The sequence below is a fragment of the Musca vetustissima genome, unplaced genomic scaffold (assembly GCF_032173495.1).
Source record: "Musca vetustissima isolate MV318-11 ecotype Yass unplaced genomic scaffold, APGP_CSIRO_Mvet_v1 utg63189, whole genome shotgun sequence".
Classification (NCBI taxonomy): Eukaryota; Metazoa; Arthropoda; class Insecta; order Diptera; family Muscidae; genus Musca; species Musca vetustissima.
The window spans coordinates 237,867-257,002 of NW_026879638.1; the positions used below are offsets into that span (position 1 = coordinate 237,867).

At 33.5% G+C, this 19,136-nt stretch overlaps 1 protein-coding gene across 1 annotated transcript; it reads right to left on the reverse strand.

The window, feature by feature from the left end:
- Nucleotides 1-679: 679 nt before the first annotated feature.
- On the reverse strand, nucleotides 680-18,241 carry LOC133324661 (glucose dehydrogenase [FAD, quinone]). Its single transcript, XM_061533505.1, has 5 exons — nucleotides 18,080-18,241; nucleotides 17,818-17,938; nucleotides 2,239-2,643; nucleotides 1,839-2,170; nucleotides 680-1,570 (listed from the first exon to the last, which is right to left on the reverse strand). The coding sequence occupies exons 1-5, from the start codon at nucleotides 18,239-18,241 to the stop codon at nucleotides 758-760; spliced, it is 1,833 nt and encodes a 610-aa protein (XP_061389489.1). The 3' UTR covers nucleotides 680-757.
- Between the last annotated feature and the right edge of the window lie 895 nt (nucleotides 18,242-19,136).

Here is a 19,136-nt window from a genome sequence, read left to right on the forward strand (position 1 = left end):
TAATAATTGTCATTGTTGAATACAAATATTACAGTTAGTTGTACAATTGAAATAGTATTTGATTTTTTCTATTTTTTTTGTTACTATAGTTAACTATATAAAACGGAACATAATTTTGTTTGTGAATTTTTCTAAGTGTTGATATTAGGTAGGTTCGCATTGTGAATAAATTATAATACTAAAGATGGGAAGAGTTTTTTTTATAGTTTTGAAAAAAAAAGTTTGAAATCGTCTAAAGGGATATCGGATTAATGTGAAAATTACTAACATACTCTAAATAATCAAAACAATTGCAAGTCGTTAATGTTTGTTTTTTCTAACGATGCCTTTTGAGTATTTAAAGATAACCTGAAGATCAGCTGGCAATCTTTGTAGTCAGCTACCAGCTGATTGTGACATTCTACAAGAGAAGCAAGTGTTTGGTATTGAAAGTTGAAATATTCTACAAGAAAAAAAAACGTGGTTATTAGAGGCGCAACAGTGAACAGCAAAGCAAAGAGAAGTTACAATTAGTGACGAAATATAAAAATGAAAATTATTTTCCAATGCAAATTTTTTAGTGGGGATTTCGCTAAAGAAGATTCACAATCAATTTTTGTTCTCAATAAAAATAATTAATTATCAAAAATGCCTAAAATTAAGTACAATATTTTTTATAAATTTTATAATTTTTTTGTGATTTTATTTTCATTTTTGATTGTTTTTTTTTTGTTTTTTATTAAACTACTCTATGCAGCGTCCATGTTGCGTCCAATCGTCAAACTTTGGCACCCCATGCACGCTTAATCATATATGCACCCTTTTCGGCAATCATAACAGCTGGCGCATGTGTATTACCAGCCGTTACCTTGGGCATAATACTTGTATCCATAACCCTTAGACCGCGTATACCATGCACCCGCAATTCATGATCGACCACAGCCATGGGGTCATGGGCCGGACCCATTTTACAAGAGCCAGCTTGATGATTTTCTGGACCAGTATTTTGTCGCACGGCACATTCCCAATATGCATCCGAACCGAATGTTTGTGATTCGCAACCCTTCACCACTGTAGTATCTAAACGCATGCCATACTGTTGTAACGGTGCTGTCTTCGACAATTTTATGGCGAATTTAATGCCCTCCACCAAAACTTTTACATCACGTTCATCGGTCAAATAGTTTGCAAAAATTCGTGGTGGTGCCAATGGATCATTTGAGGCGAGAGTTATATAACCACGTGATTTGGGATTTAATACGGCGGGGAAAATTTGTACACTTCTCGAATTATTCGATAGTAATTCACCAACTTGTCCGGTACGTGCACAACTGGCTAAATAACCACCGAAATAATATTGTAAATCGGGTACACCAGGTCGATCGGCAAAACGTGTTGCCATTTTCGCTGTGACATCGGAAACGCCGGTACCAGACATAAGACCATCACGGAAGAGTAAATATTCCATAGCTGTAGCCCAATTGAGAGGGGCAGTATCGGCATCATCAATGAAGAAATTTGTAAAGTAGGCAACATGATTGTGTAAATTTTTACCAACGCCCGGTAGATCATGTATGGGACGAACACCAACCTGTGAAAAATAAAATGAAACATGATTAATTAGAGATAATAGGAAATAGCAAAACGATGTGCAAACGTTTCTAAAGAAGCATGCGTTTAAAAATATATTCTCCGTTTCAAAAAATCGTTATTTGGAAATTAACGATTCAGTAGAGTCTTTTTAAGTCATGTGAGAAATATTGTCCTGCCATTTAAAAGACCGAAAAATAAATATGATGTGGATATTGGGGCCGTCATTCAGTTTAAAATTAAAGCATAAAAATAATGAGTCTACGTACCTTCTTCAAATCCTCTTTAGGGCCAACACCACTCAGCAATAGAATTTGCGGTGAATTTACAGCACCACCACTAACAACAACTTCTTTTTTAACCAAAATTTTGCGCATACTACCAAATTGATCGCTTACTTCAACACCCAAAACGGTCTTTGTACCAGGGTGGATCAAAACTTTCGTGGCCGTGGTATTCAAAAGAATATGTAAATTTGTACGCATACGAGCCGGGCGGATGAAAGCGCGCGCTGAGCTATAACGTATACCATTGCGTGATGTCATTTGGGCAATCATAAAACCGGTGGAATTATAACCATTCAAATCGTGGACAGAGAAACCTAACCATAAGGAAAAAAAATAAACAGCATTAAAATTATGAACCCTACGGCTTGCCTCTAAAACTTACCCAATTCCTCGCCGGCCTTCAAAATAGCATACGATAGAGGTGGATTATAGGGGAATTTACCAACAGGCATTGGACCTCCGGTACCATGTAAATCAGCACCGACTTCATCAATTTCCAAATTATTTTCCGATTTTTTGAAGAATGGCAAAACCTCATCATAGCTCCATCCCGGATTACCCATGGCAGCCCAATCATCATAATCTTCACGATTACCACGGATATACATCATACCGTTGATAACAGATGTACCGCCCAGAACTTTGCCACGAGGCCAGTAACAACGCTGTCCCTCCGATGAAAGACATGCTGATGTTTCTGGTTCCGTATTATAGCCCCAATCAATGTCACTGCCCATGAAATTCAAAAACATTGAAGGTATTTGAGCTCCCACAGGTTCATCGCCACCTGAAAATGGAAAAAAAAGAAAGTTATGTTATTGCATATTTGAAAATAATTCGTTAACTCCTCAATTTGAGGACAAACAAGACATAAGGGCCGAGTAAGCGAATAAGATGCATCTAAGCTTCCGCAAGTTCATTATAATTTGTTTGGAAGTGTTGGTGAAATTTGAACGTTTCTATCGGATTGCTTACCGCAAAAATTACAGGTAATCGTATATTCCTCAAGAATAAACTTCTATCCGAAAAAACTGCGTCCGTACATGGAACATTTTTTTAATTCATTGGAAGATCCCCATAAAAGTATTATTAGAGGCGCAACAGTGAAGATCAAAGCAAGAATAAGTTACAATTAGTGACGAAATATAAAAATTAGAATTATTTTCCAATGTAATTTTTAGTAGGGACTTCGCTAAAGAAAATTCACAATCAATTTTTGTTCCCAATAAAAGTAATAGTTATCAAAAGGACCAAAAATAAAAAAATAACGTTTATATATTTATAGTGACGAAATATTAAAATTAGAATTATTTTCCAATGCAATTTTTAGTAGGGACTTCGCTAAAGAGGATTAACTATCAATTTTTGTTCTCAATAAAAATAATAGTTATCAAAAGGACCAAAAATAAAAAACATGAATTTGTATACATTTATATACCCTACACAACTATGTTGTCAGGGTATTATAGCTTTGTGCAGCTCCAAAAGTTTGTAACGCAGCGAAATATTGGTCCTAGACCCACCTTTAAGTATACTGATCGTCATATCTCGACTAGCTGAGTCGATCTAGACATGTGTGTCCGTCCGTCTGTCCATTATAATTTGTAAACACGATACAGGCCACAGTTATAGACCAATCTTCACGAAATTTTGCATGTAGATTGGGTTCTGGCCAATGAAGACCCCAATTGTTTTTGGAAAAGATCGGTTAATATTTAGAGAATGAAATGGACCAAAAACTTTATTTTTGTCGGTTTTTCTGGTCGCTCCTGAGGCCGCAATTATGGCCCAAACACCGCGAATTTTTGCATGGAGAAGAGGATCGGGTCAAAGAATAAGCATGCCTATTTTGATAAAGATCGGTCAATATTTAGCGGGTCAAATGAACCCTGACTTTTGTGTGAAAAATGACAAAATTTGTATTCTATGCCGTATATATTTGCCCCTGAAGGACCAAGACCCGAGAAGTTTATAGTGTGTTCAAGAGGAGGGGTTGACGTTTAAATTGATACCAATGAGATGGTCGTATGTACTCAGATGTGGGAATTACACTTAAATATTTACAGGTGCTTACGTATTCAGATATTATTTAGTAACCCAATACCACACTAGAGGGCGGAAATATAGCGCTGATCGCTTTGAAAATGTCCATGAGATTCCAGTTATGGTCAAGGACAACGCCTATAATTTTCGGTGATGATCAGATAATAATTTTGAGATGAAGTCGACCGAAAACTTAACTTTTTGTGTTATTTTATTTTTTATTATTTATTTTTTTTTTTGACTCAATCAATAGGCCACCATTGAAAGCCCAACATCACAACATAACCCAAGGAAAAGAGAATCTGAACAAGTACAGCCATCGTCTACTGAATATTGTTAATATTTGTTGACCTTTAGTCGGGTGTCAAGAGTGTGCAAATAACGCAAAGTTAGATTTTCGTGGAAGTTGTGTAGGGTATTATATGGTCGGCCCCGTCCGACTATAGAGTAACTTCGGGTAATGTGGACCACCATTTTCTTTTTTTTGATATTGTGGGCCTACCAACGGTAAAAACTGAAAACAAATTATTTTCACAACATAGTAGATTTGTTGGCTAAATATATTCCAGGTCAAAAATTATATATATTTATCTATAAAAATATTATTGCATTATAATTCAAAAAACTCTAAGCTGCAAATAAAAATAACTTGGCGGATAATGTGGACCAGTATGTGTGGGTAATGAGTATTAGTAAGTTAAAGGTAGATTGTGGTTTGGTTGTGATAAATTTCAATTTATTACACTCTTGGGTAACAATGAATGCAAAAATATATGGGTTCATGTTTTGGAATAGCCCTCATTTAAGGTTACCGCCCCATTTGCGGTATTTTGAAGGTCCTTGCTTCATTATCCAACCGAAGCACCTGTAATTTCGCATATCGAGTTTTCAGAGGATAGAATACCTCCTCGCATATCAAATGCACCCACGTTTCGAACTCGTCCTCATGAAAAGGTCCCACTTTTTTATAGTGGTCCACATTACCCGACATTGAATATTTTTATATAAAAATAATGAATAAAAATTAAAAATTGCCGATTGTAATTACAGCTAAACGTATATTTTTGTTAAAGAAAACAAGAAAAAACAACATAACTTCTTTATATTCGAGAAAAACAAAGTGTTCGACTATTGTGCAAAAACTTTCGACTATTGTGCTAAAAAATGTTCAAATCACACTTTTACAATCACAGCTACATTTTCTACTACTACATTTTCTACAATGCATTTATTTATTAAAAACCAGTTTTGATGTTTGTTTTCACTAATAAGGAAAATATTTATCAAGGCGGCATTGACATATTTCAAGCATTTTCTTAGATATAGGGGGTGGTCCACATTTGACGCATAGTCCACATTACCCGAAGTTACTCTACTGCTCCGCTCACTGGTTTGAAAATATTGAAGTATTGTTAGAGGCGCAACAGCGAAGATCAAAGCATGGAGAAGTTCAATTAGTGACGAAATAAACAAATTAGAATTATTTTCCAATGCAATTTTAAGTAGGAACTTCGCAAAGAACATTCACAATTAATTTTTGTTCTCAATAAAAATTAAAAAAATAGTTACCAAAAAGACCTAAAATAAAAACATTAACTTTTATATATTTTTAGAAAATTTTATAGTTTGTTGTGGTTTTATTTTAATTTTTGATATTTACTAAACACGTCATAATACCTCTTCAGATCCAAAAGGGAGGGAAAATACTCCTATAGGTTATCTTTTAATTCATTCCCTAAAAATTAAACTTGTTTCCTTCAAATCGCTTAATTTTGCATATTATAATACCTTTGGAACTAAGTAATTATATATTTATCTAAACTTGAAAACATGATTTATGAATCTATTTAAATGCAAAATCTCACGCTGTCTCTTAGAAAATTAATTGCATTCGATGTGCTCCATAAATTAGTTGTACACTTCCTAATTTGTGGCTTAAATGCCTTAATTCACTTCCCATTAATTTCTATTGTTCTTTTGACAAGCAAATTAAGATAGTATCGGATTTCACATGACAGTTTGGAGGTTTGTTTTAAGATTTATTTACAAAAATAGAAATCGCAAAACGAGTGTTTTTTTAACGGAATAGAAATTCTTAAATTCAAACAGATATTTAAATTGTGTACGAATTTCTGAACCCCCAAAACTAGTAAACATTTCAACAAAATTTAAGAGACTACAAAACCAAATGACCTTCTCTTGGTAAACTTTATACTCGATTGGCTGTTGTGTTAATTTTGAAGTATTGAAATTTTTACCAGTTTTCCCTTCCAGAACTTTTTGTATTATTTTTTATTCTGAGAGCGATTTTGACTGAAGCGATTACTGGAATAGAAAAATAATGTTTCAATTTTATGTACATATTTCAAAAATTCGTGTTTAGTTATTAAACAAATTTTTTTTTGACCAAGATTTACATGAACCACTCACTAATTGGATGTCATAAATCAAAAACCAATAATGCCATAAATCTTTTTAAAGGTGTAAATTTATTTATGGCCATATCATATAGAATTCGCAAATAAACTCAAATTATAGTAAAGAAAGTTCAATGGATTCATTGATCCGCCAGCTTCGTTTAACATAATTCATCGCATTGTCTAAATAAAATTTTGTAATAAATAAGAATTTTTTTTAAAAATCTCAATTGTTTTTTAATGGCTTCAGGTGGGCAAGTTCTGAGATAATGTATCGAATTCAAATTAAATGTCATCGAATCTCAAGTATTTACTTCGCAACTGATAATTTAATAAAGAAACCAGTAAGGAAAGTTTAAAAGCCGGACTGGCCGACTATATGATACCCTTTCCCACTTTGGGTACATGCAAGACATGTTAATATTTACAATATCCTGTAGAAAAAACAGACATAGATTCTTTGGAGGACCATTGAAATGGAATCGGGCAAAATTAAATGTGCTATCTAGATAGATATTTGAACCAATTGAAAACCCCATACACATAACATTCTGAAATCCATGAAAAATTGCATGTCAAACGGACAGACTTTGATTCTTTGGTGTACCATTTGTATGAAATCGAGTCAAATTATATATGGGAGGGAAAATTTTACTCAATGAGACAAATATTGGGAGTTTGGTGTACCATTCACAAAAATTGGACGAAACTATATATAGGAGTTATATCTAAATCTGAACCGATTAAAAAAAAACTTCGCAGACATCGGTCTGGATCTAATGCAGTTCTCTGTGCAAAAATGTGTCCCAATCGGACAAATATTGGGAGTTTGGTGCATCATTCACAAAAAATCGGACGAAACTATATATGGGAGCTATATCTAAATCTGAACCGAATTTAACAAAATTTCGCAGACATCAGTCTGGACCTAATTCAGAACTCTGTGCAAAAGTTTGTGCCAATCGGACAAATATTCACATAAAATCGGATGACTCTATATATGGAAATCTGAACCGATTTTAACAAAACTTAGCACACATCAGTCTGGACCTAATTCAGAACTCTGTGCAAATTTGTCGCAATAGGACAAATATTGGGAGTTTGGTGCATCATGTGTGAAGATTCGTATTGTTCACGTAGAGAACAGGGATTTTCATATAATAAATATAGTGTCTCGCTGCAGATCTCTTGTGTAATGTTGAGAAAATTTAGTTAAAAAGGGATCTATTTTTGTATACAGTCTACTTAAGATAAGAGATTTTTCTTGTTGAATTATTCTACACTAAAATATGATAGGATTCTTCAAAACCTGCAGATCATTCATCAGTCAGGAAAGACCGTCATCATCCAGAGAGTGAGCGGTCCAGATATATAAAAGATAACCTTTAAATTAACATGCCTATCAAGCAGGATTGAATATGCATCTCAGGAAGTAATTAAAGGACACAGATTAAATGTGCTATCTAGATAGATATTTGATAGTATGTACCAGAAGAACAGCTGTTGTCTCGACAAAATAGGTTGGATTCGCGAATCTGTCCTGAATGTGTAAATATCCAATCTGACACGCAACATCTTTTTAATTGTACTGTCAAGCCTACAATTTAACTCGATCTTCAGTGTGGACTCAATCGGCAAAGAACGCCACCATATTGAACCTGAAGTTAGAAGCAAAACCCGATTGCATAGAATGATCAAAGAAGTAGTGTAGTGGATAGTATGCCAGACTACAAAATTATGGATCTCGGGTATAAATCCTAGAGGAAGAGGACAAATTCCACTTCAATTCAAAGTGATTTTCGAACATGAGGATAACATAAAATGTGAAAGACTGGAGATAGCGGAGATAGTGATGTAGCGTGCAAAATGTTCAACGGAACTAATATCGAGATTCATTTCTTTTATTTTTTTTGTGGGGGAGATTAGTTTTTGTTCCAAATAACCTAATCTGTTCTGTCACATTAAAAACATTAGCTTATCATAGAGATATGCTTTTTAAAAACCATAACATTATGTTCATTTGTAAACAAATTAATTTGTATGTTAATGGGTATTTTAAATCAAAGTTCTACCATAAAAGCTTCATAAAAAAATCATCTCATGAATATTAATGACTTGAGATGTGTTTTATTGGCTCAAATTAAAACTTGGTTAAAAATTCAAATTCATTTCAGTGTGGGGGTTTACAGACGTGAAAGTTATAAGAAAAAAAAAAAAAATAATAAATAATCAAAACAAAATAGATTTTAAAAATGGTTTTAGGAAAATGCGTAAAATAAAATGTGTTTTCCCTATTTCACTTGCTGGTTTTTATTACAAACTCCACACTAAGCATTGACAATAATTTTGTCTTAATTCGTGAAAATTTTTAATTATTTCTAATTATAAAATCAAAGAAAAAATGAATTAATTAAAACAATTATTTTAAAATATCCATGTCTATTCTTTTAAAAATACATGCCTTGTGGCTACATGAAAATATATACTTTAAAAAATCCAAGCCTTGTCGGGGCCGACTATATGATACCCTTCACCATCTTGGGTATATTCAACAGATGTTTAGGTTAGGTTATACTAAATTCAGTATGTTTTGTGCATACTGGCCAAGTTTTGAGTTCTTGATGTATCATTTACTTAAAATCGGGAGAAAATATATATGAACCGATTTCAACAAAACTTTCCAATTGCTAGGCCATATTATCTTCTGTGCGTTGTGCAAAATGTTGTGCCAATCGGATTCACCCGGTTTGAGGCAGAACTTATATCTAACTTCTAGGTTATACTAGCCTCAGTATGTTGTGTGCATTTTGTGTAAAATCGGACGAAACCATATATGTAGAAATATATCTAATATCTAAATCTGTACCGATTTGGACGAGACTTGCCAGAGATTAATTTATATTAACATTGTACAAAATTGTGTGGCAATCGGACAAACTTTGGGTCTTTAGTACACAATTTACATAAAATTGGAAGAAAATATATATGAGCTATGTCTAAATCTGAACCGAAACTTAACACATATCAAGTCTGTACGCTATCCCAATTTTTTTTGCAAATCGAAAGATACATAGGGACATTGGTACAGCATTTACCTTAAATCGGAGCTAAACATTAATGGGAGCTATATCTAAATCTGAACCGATTTTCATGAAACATAACACACATCATTCTAGACATAATTCAGTATGCTATGTAAAATTTCATTCAAATCCAAAAAAATATATATGGACTTTGGTACACCATTTACATTAAATCGAATAAATATATATATGGGAGCTATATCGTAATCGGAACCGATTTCCACGAAACTTAACATACATCATTCTAGACGTAATTCATAACGTTGTGCTAAAATTCGTGCAAATTGAAGGATATATAGAGAATTTGGTACCCCATTACATTTACCCCAATCGGACGATGCTATATGTGGGAGCAATATCTATATCTGAACCGATTTCAATAAAACTTGGCGTAATCAATCTAGGCCTAATTAAGTACTCTGTGCAACATTTTGTCTTAATCGGATCAATATTGGTAGTTTGGTGCACCATTTACAACAAATCGGACGAACTATATATGGGAGCTTTATCTAAATCTGAACCGATTTCAACAAAACTTCGCATACATCAATCTGGACCTAATTCAGTACTCTGTACAAAATTTTGTCTATCGGACCAATATTGGCAGTATGGTGCTACATTTACATAAAATCGGACGAAACATACATCATTCTGGACCTAATTCAGTACTCTATGCCAAATTTCGTGCAAATTGAAAGATATATAGAGACTTTGGTGCCTCATTTACCTTAAATCGGACAAAAATATATATGGGAGCTATATCTAAATCTGAACCGATTGAATTTCAATAGGGTTTGTCCTTGGGCAAAATAAGTTACTTGTGCCAAATTTCACCCAAATCGGATCATAAATGCGTCCTGTACTTTGTTTACAATTTAACATCTACAGACGGACAGACGGACGGACGGACATGCATAAATCGACTCAGAAAGTGATTCTATGCATATTCTCAAAAGGAACCATGTGTCTATCTCGTTTCCTTTTGCCTGTTACAAACATATGCACAAAGACATAATACCCTGTACCACAGTGTGGTGAAGGGTATAAAAATCCATGCCTTATGTTATACATTAAAAAAAATTATTTAAAAATCCACGCCTTATAGTTGCTCAAAAAAAAAAATTCTTTAAAAATCCACGCCTTATAGTTGCTCAAAAAAAAATTCTTTAAAAAAGTCCACGCCTTATACAGGGTGAGATAAAAAACTGCAATAAAGTCAAGCGCCATAATTTTTACACTTTTTTTTAATTTATTGAATGAAAGAAAAATGTCGGAAATGACGTCAGATTTTAGAATAAGTTTAGATTTGTGCGAATTGGTCACCTTTGGCGCGAATTACGGCCAATGAAACCATCTCACCCTGCCCGATCGTTGCTCTGCGGTATTTTGCCCATTCCCGGCGAAGCGCTTGCTTGAGTTGATCGACACTTTGGTATTTTTTAATGCCAACCTTGCTTTCCAAAATACTCCACACACAATAGTCCAACGGATTGGTACCTTATTTTGTAACCATTCGTGGGTGGCGCGTCCACCATCGCATTCAGGATGGTCCTGTTGGAATGTCCAAGGTCTGCGGTCAAAATGTTTGCGTGCCCAAGGCTTTAATACACCCTCCAGAATATTTTCGCGATAATATTCAGCATTTATTCTGATGATAATCGATTAATACGAGCGAAGAGCTACCATCGGCTGTTATTGCGGCCCACATCATCATCATGGCTGGCGCTTGAGTTTTGGTGGCCAACCGAAGGTTCACATTTTCAGCTGACCTCTTTGGGAAGTAAACACGATTATTTTGTTTGTTTACAAACAGCTGGAATGTTTACAAACAGCTGGAATGTTTTCTCATCGAAGAAAACCAAATTCGTCAGTTCACCACTTTCGGCCATGCTCTTTAGCACTTTTCAGTCTATTTTCTTTCTGTTCCATCACGAATAACTTTTTTCTGGAAAATTCTTACCAAAATGCTTTTGTACGTTTGTAAACAATATAATGAGCTGTCACTGGAAAAATTTAACAGCTTTCGGACGAGTGGCTTAGAAATGACAGCAGTCTGAAGTTTTTCTCTCACCCTGTAGTTGCTCGAAAAAAATATTCTTTAAAAAATCCATTGTTGCTCAAAAATATTCTTTATAAATCCACGCCTTATTGTTGCTCGAAAAAAATATTCTTTATAAATCTACCTCATATAGCTACTTGAAAAAATATTCTTTGAAAATATACGTCTCATGGATTATTTAAATAAATATTTTTTTAATATATGCCCCACCCTCTTATTGTAATATTTTATTTTTTTTGTTAGCTGATAACAAATTGAGGCCAATCACCATTAAAAAAAAACAACGCCAGTAAATATTACAAAAAAGTAAACAATAATTATCGCTGCATATATAGGAGTCGTGTGGTTAAAAGCATGCAATTTTGTTTTTTTTTTAATTAATACCACTTCGATGCTGGCGGTAATTTGGTGTTTCCCAAGTGATATGGTATTTTTATATGGAACGCGTTTTAAGCTATTATCGGAAATATGTTACGGATGAAATGAAAATAATTAACATTGTGTAGGTAATTTTTTAAATTTATAAAAATAAGAGAGCAAATTTTTTTTAAGTGGAAATTCCCTGGAAGTGAATTGTTATGTACTAAACTTATTTTCACAACTAAAAGTTATGAATAAAAAAAATTAAATATCCACCTTTTTGAAATACGTCTGAATGGATTGAAATGCCTACATATTTTTGGAGATATTACTTGTGACCTGATCTGAATTCATAGTGAATTGAAATGTAATAATTTCCAAAGAACGGAAACCAAGTTTTGAAGCCTATAACTTGCCATTATCGAGAAATTTTCAAGATCTCAAAATAGAAATATGACAATGACTAATATAAATTTTGGAGTTGATTGTCTTTTTTATTTTATTTTTATTATTACTATTTTAATGATCATTTGTCTGGCATCAAATCAGTCACTTTGTCATTTGATTTGTGCATGATGTCTGTCTGTGAAATTTAAGTTCTCTATTTAAATTTTATTGGCCCCCGTCGAAAACTAGTCACACGTCTCGTTATTATAAACTAATAGTGCCTTGTGTCAAATATTGTCGTCAATGGTTTGTTTTTGTTTTGTTTTTGGTTTTATTTTATTAATTATTATAATTATATTAACTAACAAAATTATAATTGGCCATTTAACAAATTATGGGAATTTTTGATTGTGGCAGTTATCAATCTAAACAAGGTAATCAGAAAAATAGTTTTTTTGTTTCTATTTTTTTTAATATGCATGTTTGTGTCTTAAGTCTTTTGTTTTAGTTGATAGATAATTATAGCATTTAGAGTTGACAAATAATTTGCGGTTGCAGTTCTAATCTTAATTTTGGTTTTTTTGTACATACATAGATCATGTGATGGCAATGAAATGATAAATTATTTTAATAAAATTGTAGGCGGGGATTTTCTAAGATAATATTTTTTGCAAAGTCTCTAAGGGCGGATTTTTTTTAAATATTCAACACAACCAAAATAGGTCTCTTTTAAATAATATTGTGGCAGCTACAGCCAACTCCGCTTTATTGAAATGATTTTAAAAGTTTGGCCGAACGAACTTAACGTTCTTCGACGTCAAATTTATATATACATGATACACACATTCCATGCGTCGAAAAATAATTAATTGCAGAAAAATATCTGTTAGGGTGGGCTTTGAAGATGTGTATTCCTCAATGCAAAATATTCTGTGAGAATGAAGGATAATGCATTCTTACAATTTTCAGTAATACGGGGTGATTTGAAAGGAAATTGGAATATTTGAATCCAAAGGATATTTCAGTTATCCGATATTTTCAGTTATGCGAAGTTTCACTTATGCGGAGTAAATTGTGAGCGATTAATGGTGCAGGAAATAAATTTCACTTATCACATATTTTTCAGTAAAGCGGAGTCGACTGTACCACAATTTTCTAAGTGTAGATTACTTAAGGAATATCTAGGTCAACCAAGGCTGGTCTGTAAGATATATATATATATATATATTTCTATAGGTGAATTAGACAAATATTTTGGCAAGCATTAACATGTCTTTAACTGGGTGTTTTTTCTTGAGAATATTTTGGCATTCCATAAAAGTTTTCGATGCATCTAATTCTGAATTGCTTAATGTTTTTTGGGTAAGCATGTTTTTTCATAAAGAAACTTTTACTAAGTTCAAACAGTTCTCAAAGCGTGAATTTTTTGTAAGCCCGAACAAGTCACTAAGTGTGGATGTTTTAAAGAATATTATGGAAAGCACGAACAAGTCTCTAAGTGTGGATTTTTAAAGAATATTTAGGTAAGCCCTTACAGCACCTTAAGCGTGGATTTTTTAAAGAATATTTTGGTATGCTCCTTTCGGGACCTTAAGCGTGGATTTTGTAAATAATAATTTGGTAAACCCGAACAGGTCTTTAAGCGTGGATTTTTTAAAGAATAATTTGGTAAACCCGAACAGGTCTTTAAGCGTGGATTTTTTAAAGAATAATTTGGTAAGCCCGAAGAGGTCTCTAAGCGTGGATTTTTTAAAGAATAATATGGTAAGCCCGAACAGGTCTCTAAACGTGGATTTTTTAAAGAATAATTTGGTAAGCCCGAACAGGTCTCTAAGCGTGGATTTTTTTAAATTATATTTTTGGAAAGCACGAACAGGTCTCTAAGCGTGGATTTTTTTAAATTATATTTTTGGAAAGCACGAACAGGTCTCTAAGCGTGGATTTTTTTAAATTATATTTTTGGAAAGCACGAACAGGTCTCTAGGCGTGGATTTTTTAAAGAATATTCTGACATTACCCCCTTATAAAGGTCCCGAACCATTTTTAGTTTTTTTTTTAGTTTTTAGCAACATTTCCCCACAGAATTGGCTTTAATCTGCTATTCAATACTCTTAAAAGGTGGGAAACTTGTTCTCTTCTTTTAGGTATTTTGAAATTTTTTCGCACTTTCCAAATGCAATTGGCATTTCGGAGTCCTTAAAAAATATTATTTGAGGCCTATGGCTCTATTCGTTAGCTAAAACATATTATTTGAGGCCTATGGCTCTATTCGTTTGCTAAAAAATATTATTTGAGGCCTATGGCTCTATTCGTTCGCTAAAAAATATTATTTGAGGCCTATGGCTCTATTCGTTCGCTAAAAAAAATATTATTTAAAAATCCACGCATATGGCTCTATTCGTTCGCTAAAAAATATTATTTAAAAATCCACGCATATGGCTCTATTCGTTCGCTAAAAAATATTATTTAAAAATCCACGCCTATGGCTCTATTCGTTCGCTAAAAAATATTATTTAAAAATCCACGCATATGGCTCTATTCGTTCGCTAAAAAATATTTTTTAAAAATCCACACCTATGGCTCTATTCGTTCGCAAAAAAAATTATTTAAAAATCCACGCCTATGGCTCTATTCGTTTGCAAAAAAAAAAAAATTATTTAAAAATTCACGCCTCTATTGGTCCTTCAAACTCCACGCCTCTATTTGTCCTGTATTGCTCCTTGAAAAAGGATATTTAAAAATTCCTTGAAACAATATTTTTAAAAGCCACGCATGGCTCATTTTTTATCTTAAGATGAATCCTTCTTAAAGTGGTGAAAATCGGGTTAGGAGCTATATCTACTCCCATATATTTTTCGTTCGATTTAATTTACCAAATTGAGACAAGAATGAAGAGTCGTTTTTTAAGATTTTTTTTTTATTTTATTAAAAGGTCTATCAACAAATGCTTGCAAAATAAATTCCCGATTTTGAAAAAGTGAATGTCTAGCTGCAACCATACTGAAATATTAAGAAAGGTGTTTGTTTACCCAAGCTATCAGATGCGTGTTGAAATCCATGTAAATTATTATTAAATTGCAACACTTTGGCATTATTAAATCTGATTACTGGTGCAATGCTGTAACACTTCTACTTTCTCTATTTGTCGGATGGTGTAATTGGTTTTTTTGTTCAGTTGCGTTTTCTAGTTTTCTTAAATTGTTGCAGAAGTTGATCAATTAAATATTATTTCAAATGATTATTTACAAGAAGAAACACAAAAAAATAATTCCTCCACTCTAACGAATACCTTACATGGTCTTGAAAAATAATAAAAAAAAACTGCAACATCTTCTTGATTATTGTCCGCAAGATGAGCTTAAATTGTTTTCTTCTTCTTCGGATGAATAGTTGACATTTTACACCGTTTGATGCCGAACGATAATGTCATTTAAAATGTGATATTTCTATATTTAATAAAAGGCGAGAGGAAAAGAAAAACACATCATAAGCTACAATTTTTCAGCTAGCTATGGAGGCAAGTCAGTCGTGAGCTGATCTGCCTGTCAGTCAGCTAACCAGCCAGTTAGACATCAATCTACGTAGCCGTTAAGTGATAGGCAGGTTTTGTTTCTTCTGCATCCCATAAGCCGACAAATTGTGTTCACATTTAGTTTTGGCTAAGCTTAGCTCAATACATTCAGTGACAAAAATAACGTGACACTTGTTCGGATCACCTGACCATATGGGCAGTATGTTGTGCGGATTTTATTTCACGTTGATTTTTTTCTTCATCTTTGTTTTGCTCTAACAAATGGTTTGTTATGTTCGCAGAATTCTTATTTTATTTATATTAGAGGAACTGTGGTGTATTGAGAGGAGAATTTTTAAAAATCTAAGCCTTATGGGTGCCTTAAAAAATATTATTTAAAAATTCAAGCCATATGGATACCTCGAAAAATTTTATTTAAAAAATCCACGTCTTATTGGCCCTTTAAGAAATGTTATTTAAAACTCCACTCCTCTATTGGTCCTTTGAAAAATAATATTTAAAAATCCACGCCTTTATTGGCCCTTGAAAAAATATTATTTAAAAATCCGCGTCTCTATTGGTCCTTGAAAAAATATTATTTAAAAATCAGCGTCTCTATTGGTCCTTGAAAAAATATTATTTAAAAATCCGCGTCTCTATTGGTCCTTAGGAAAGGATATCCACGCCTCAATTCATTAAAAAATTTCCTTAAAAAAGGATATTTAAAAATCCACGCCTCTATTTGTTAAAAATTCTCGCCTTTATTGGTCCTTAAAATTTTTTTTTTAAAAATTTACATCTCTATTGGCCCATCAAAAAATGTTATTTAAAAATTCATGCTTCTATTGCTTCTAGAAAAAAAATATTATTAACCAGTGAGCGGAGCAGTATAGTCGGACGTGGCCGACCATACGATACCCTTCACAGCTACCACGGAAATCTAACTTTCTGCTGATGTTTATTCCGAGCCTGGGCAATATTTCGTTATATATGCACCCTCTTACCTGAGTAGAGGTTAACAGCAACTCTTCCTTATACTGACATATATTCCGAATATTACTAATATTCAGTACAACCCTTTTAATTACTTGTCCAGATTCCATTCACCGTGAGTTGTGTTGTGATGTTCGGCTTATAAGTGTGGCCTATAGATCGACTCGAAAAAAAAACACAAAAGAATAAAGTTTTCGGTTCACTTCGGACCTTGACCACAACTGAAATCTCATGGAAAAATTCAGAGCGATCTGTAAATATTTAAGTGTAACTCCCACAATATATACGTCGTAGAATAAAAATTTTATTATTTTCCATTAGGGTCCATTTGACCCGCTAAATATCTTTATCAAAACAGGCATGCTTATTCTTTGGCACGATCCCCTTCTCCATCTAAAATTTCGCGATGGTTGGGCCATAAGCGGCCTATGGAGCGACCAGAAAATCAGACAAAAATAAAGTTGTTGGACCATTTCGTCCCCTAAATATTAACCGATCTTTACCAAAAACAATAGGGTTCTTCATTGGCCAGAACTCATCCTACATGCAAAATTTCGTGAAGATTGGTCCATAACTGTGGCCTGTATCGTGTTTACAAATTATAATGTACAGACGGACGGACACACTTGTCTAGATCGACTCAGCTAGTTGAGATATGATGATCGGTATGCTTAATGGTGGGTCTAGGACCAATATTTCTCTTGGGGCTGCACAAAGCTATAATACCCTGACAACATAGTTGTGTAGGTTATAAAAATCCACAACTCTATTGGACCTTGAAAAAACATTTTTTTTAAATCTATGCCTCCATTCCGGAGCCAATCCAATGATCATTGGAACCACTGTTTGAATGCGTTAGAGAATGTACCTCTGGTATGTTAGATTGTTTGTGCATTTCTTTGTTTTGTTGCAATTCGTATGTTTTTATGTGGTAACACATAAATTTGTACAAAAAAAAAATCGGATAACAGTAGCAACAAAAAACCTGTCTTGTCTGCAATGTATGTGTCTGGCCATCATTAGTGTCATATTCGGAAAATACCCAATGCGTGCGAACAGCGGCAAAAAAAGAAAAACGGGGAAATACACAAAGAAAAAGTGCACTTACCGGCTTCAATTAACAGCACCTTCCATTGAGCTACTTCGGATAGACGTGAGGCAACCACAGAACCGGCCGAGCCGCCACCAATCACAACAAAATCATATTCATAATCGGGTTCGGAACGAAACTATAATGAAGAGGATAGGAAAATTAAATATAATTTTTTGGATTATATAATTAGGAGGTAATTTTGGAGGAGAATAATATCTCAACTCTATTACAATATCTTTTCGTTTTTGCGTGACTTAATCTCTTTTTGATTACTTACCCTTGAACTGGCACGACCACAAGGATCCTCAAGATCACACTGTGACCGCACAAAGACCTCCAACAAGCCCATAAATAACATAAAAGCACTGCCACCACAAGTTGCGGCCAATGTAGGTCCGGTGGGCACCCCCACCAGACAATCACACGAATTGCTGGACATGTTTACACTGGTCGCGGTCACAAAAGCTTTCGTTTACAATTATCAAACTCTGTCAAGTGTGTAGTTGTTGTGTTTGTATTTGTAGATTTTTGAGGTTAACACCGAACGGCTGCTGTAATGAAAAAGATTGACATTAAATTATTGAAATGTGGGTACAAAGTATATAAGCAATATAATATTTAATTGTATCAGGGTCAGCCAAAGGCTTCGATTTTTAAAAAATATTTTTTTGAGGACCACTAGATTCTTAGACGTGTTTTTTTTTAAATATTACTTCAAGGAGCCATACTAGTGTATTTTTTTTAAAAATATTTTTTTCATGGTCCCATAGGTTTGGATTTTTAAATAATATTTTTACAAGGAGGGTCATTGGCGTGAATTTTTAAATAATTTTTTTTTGCAAGAAGAGCCATTGGCTTTGAGTTTTCAATAAAAATTTTTAAAGGAGGGCCATTGGCGCGGATTTTTAAAAAATATTTTTTTTAAGGAGGGCCACTGGCGTGGACTTAAAAATCCAGCAATAGAACTAAGACTTACATTTAAAAATGTACAGCTTCTGAAAATTGCACATAAAGTAAAGTGTCCTCTTAAAAACATTAGGTTCGCTTGTGTCTTAAATCTTTTGATTTTAATTGACTTATTTCCTTCATTTCTACAGTACATTTTAATAATCAATTTGTTTGTTGTTTGTTTTACAAACAACATAATTTCCATTATAATTTCTTCTTGGTGGCAAACAACACATTGCCACATATACATATATCTATAATTTCCGTAAACGGAAATCCAAATGAAATGTGAAACAAGTTTATCAAAAATTATGCCATAACATTTTTTTTGGAGAAATGATTCGATTTGGTAGAGTGCTGCTGTCTTAGATTAGTTTTGTTTTTCT

Excerpts from the sequence above, each read along its gene's own strand:
- LOC133324661 (XM_061533505.1), bottom strand. The coding sequence starts at position 18,241 with ATGTCCAGCAATTCGTGTGATTGTCTGGTGGGGGTGCCCACCGGACCT. Across the intron at positions 17,939-18,079 it reads GTGGTCGTGCCAGTTCAAGG|TTTCGTTCCGAACCCGATTA; the intron begins GTAAGTAATCAA and ends TCTTCATTATAG. Across the intron at positions 2,644-17,817 it reads GGTGCTGTTAATTGAAGCCG|GTGGCGATGAACCTGTGGGA; the intron begins GTAAGTGCACTT and ends TTCCATTTTCAG.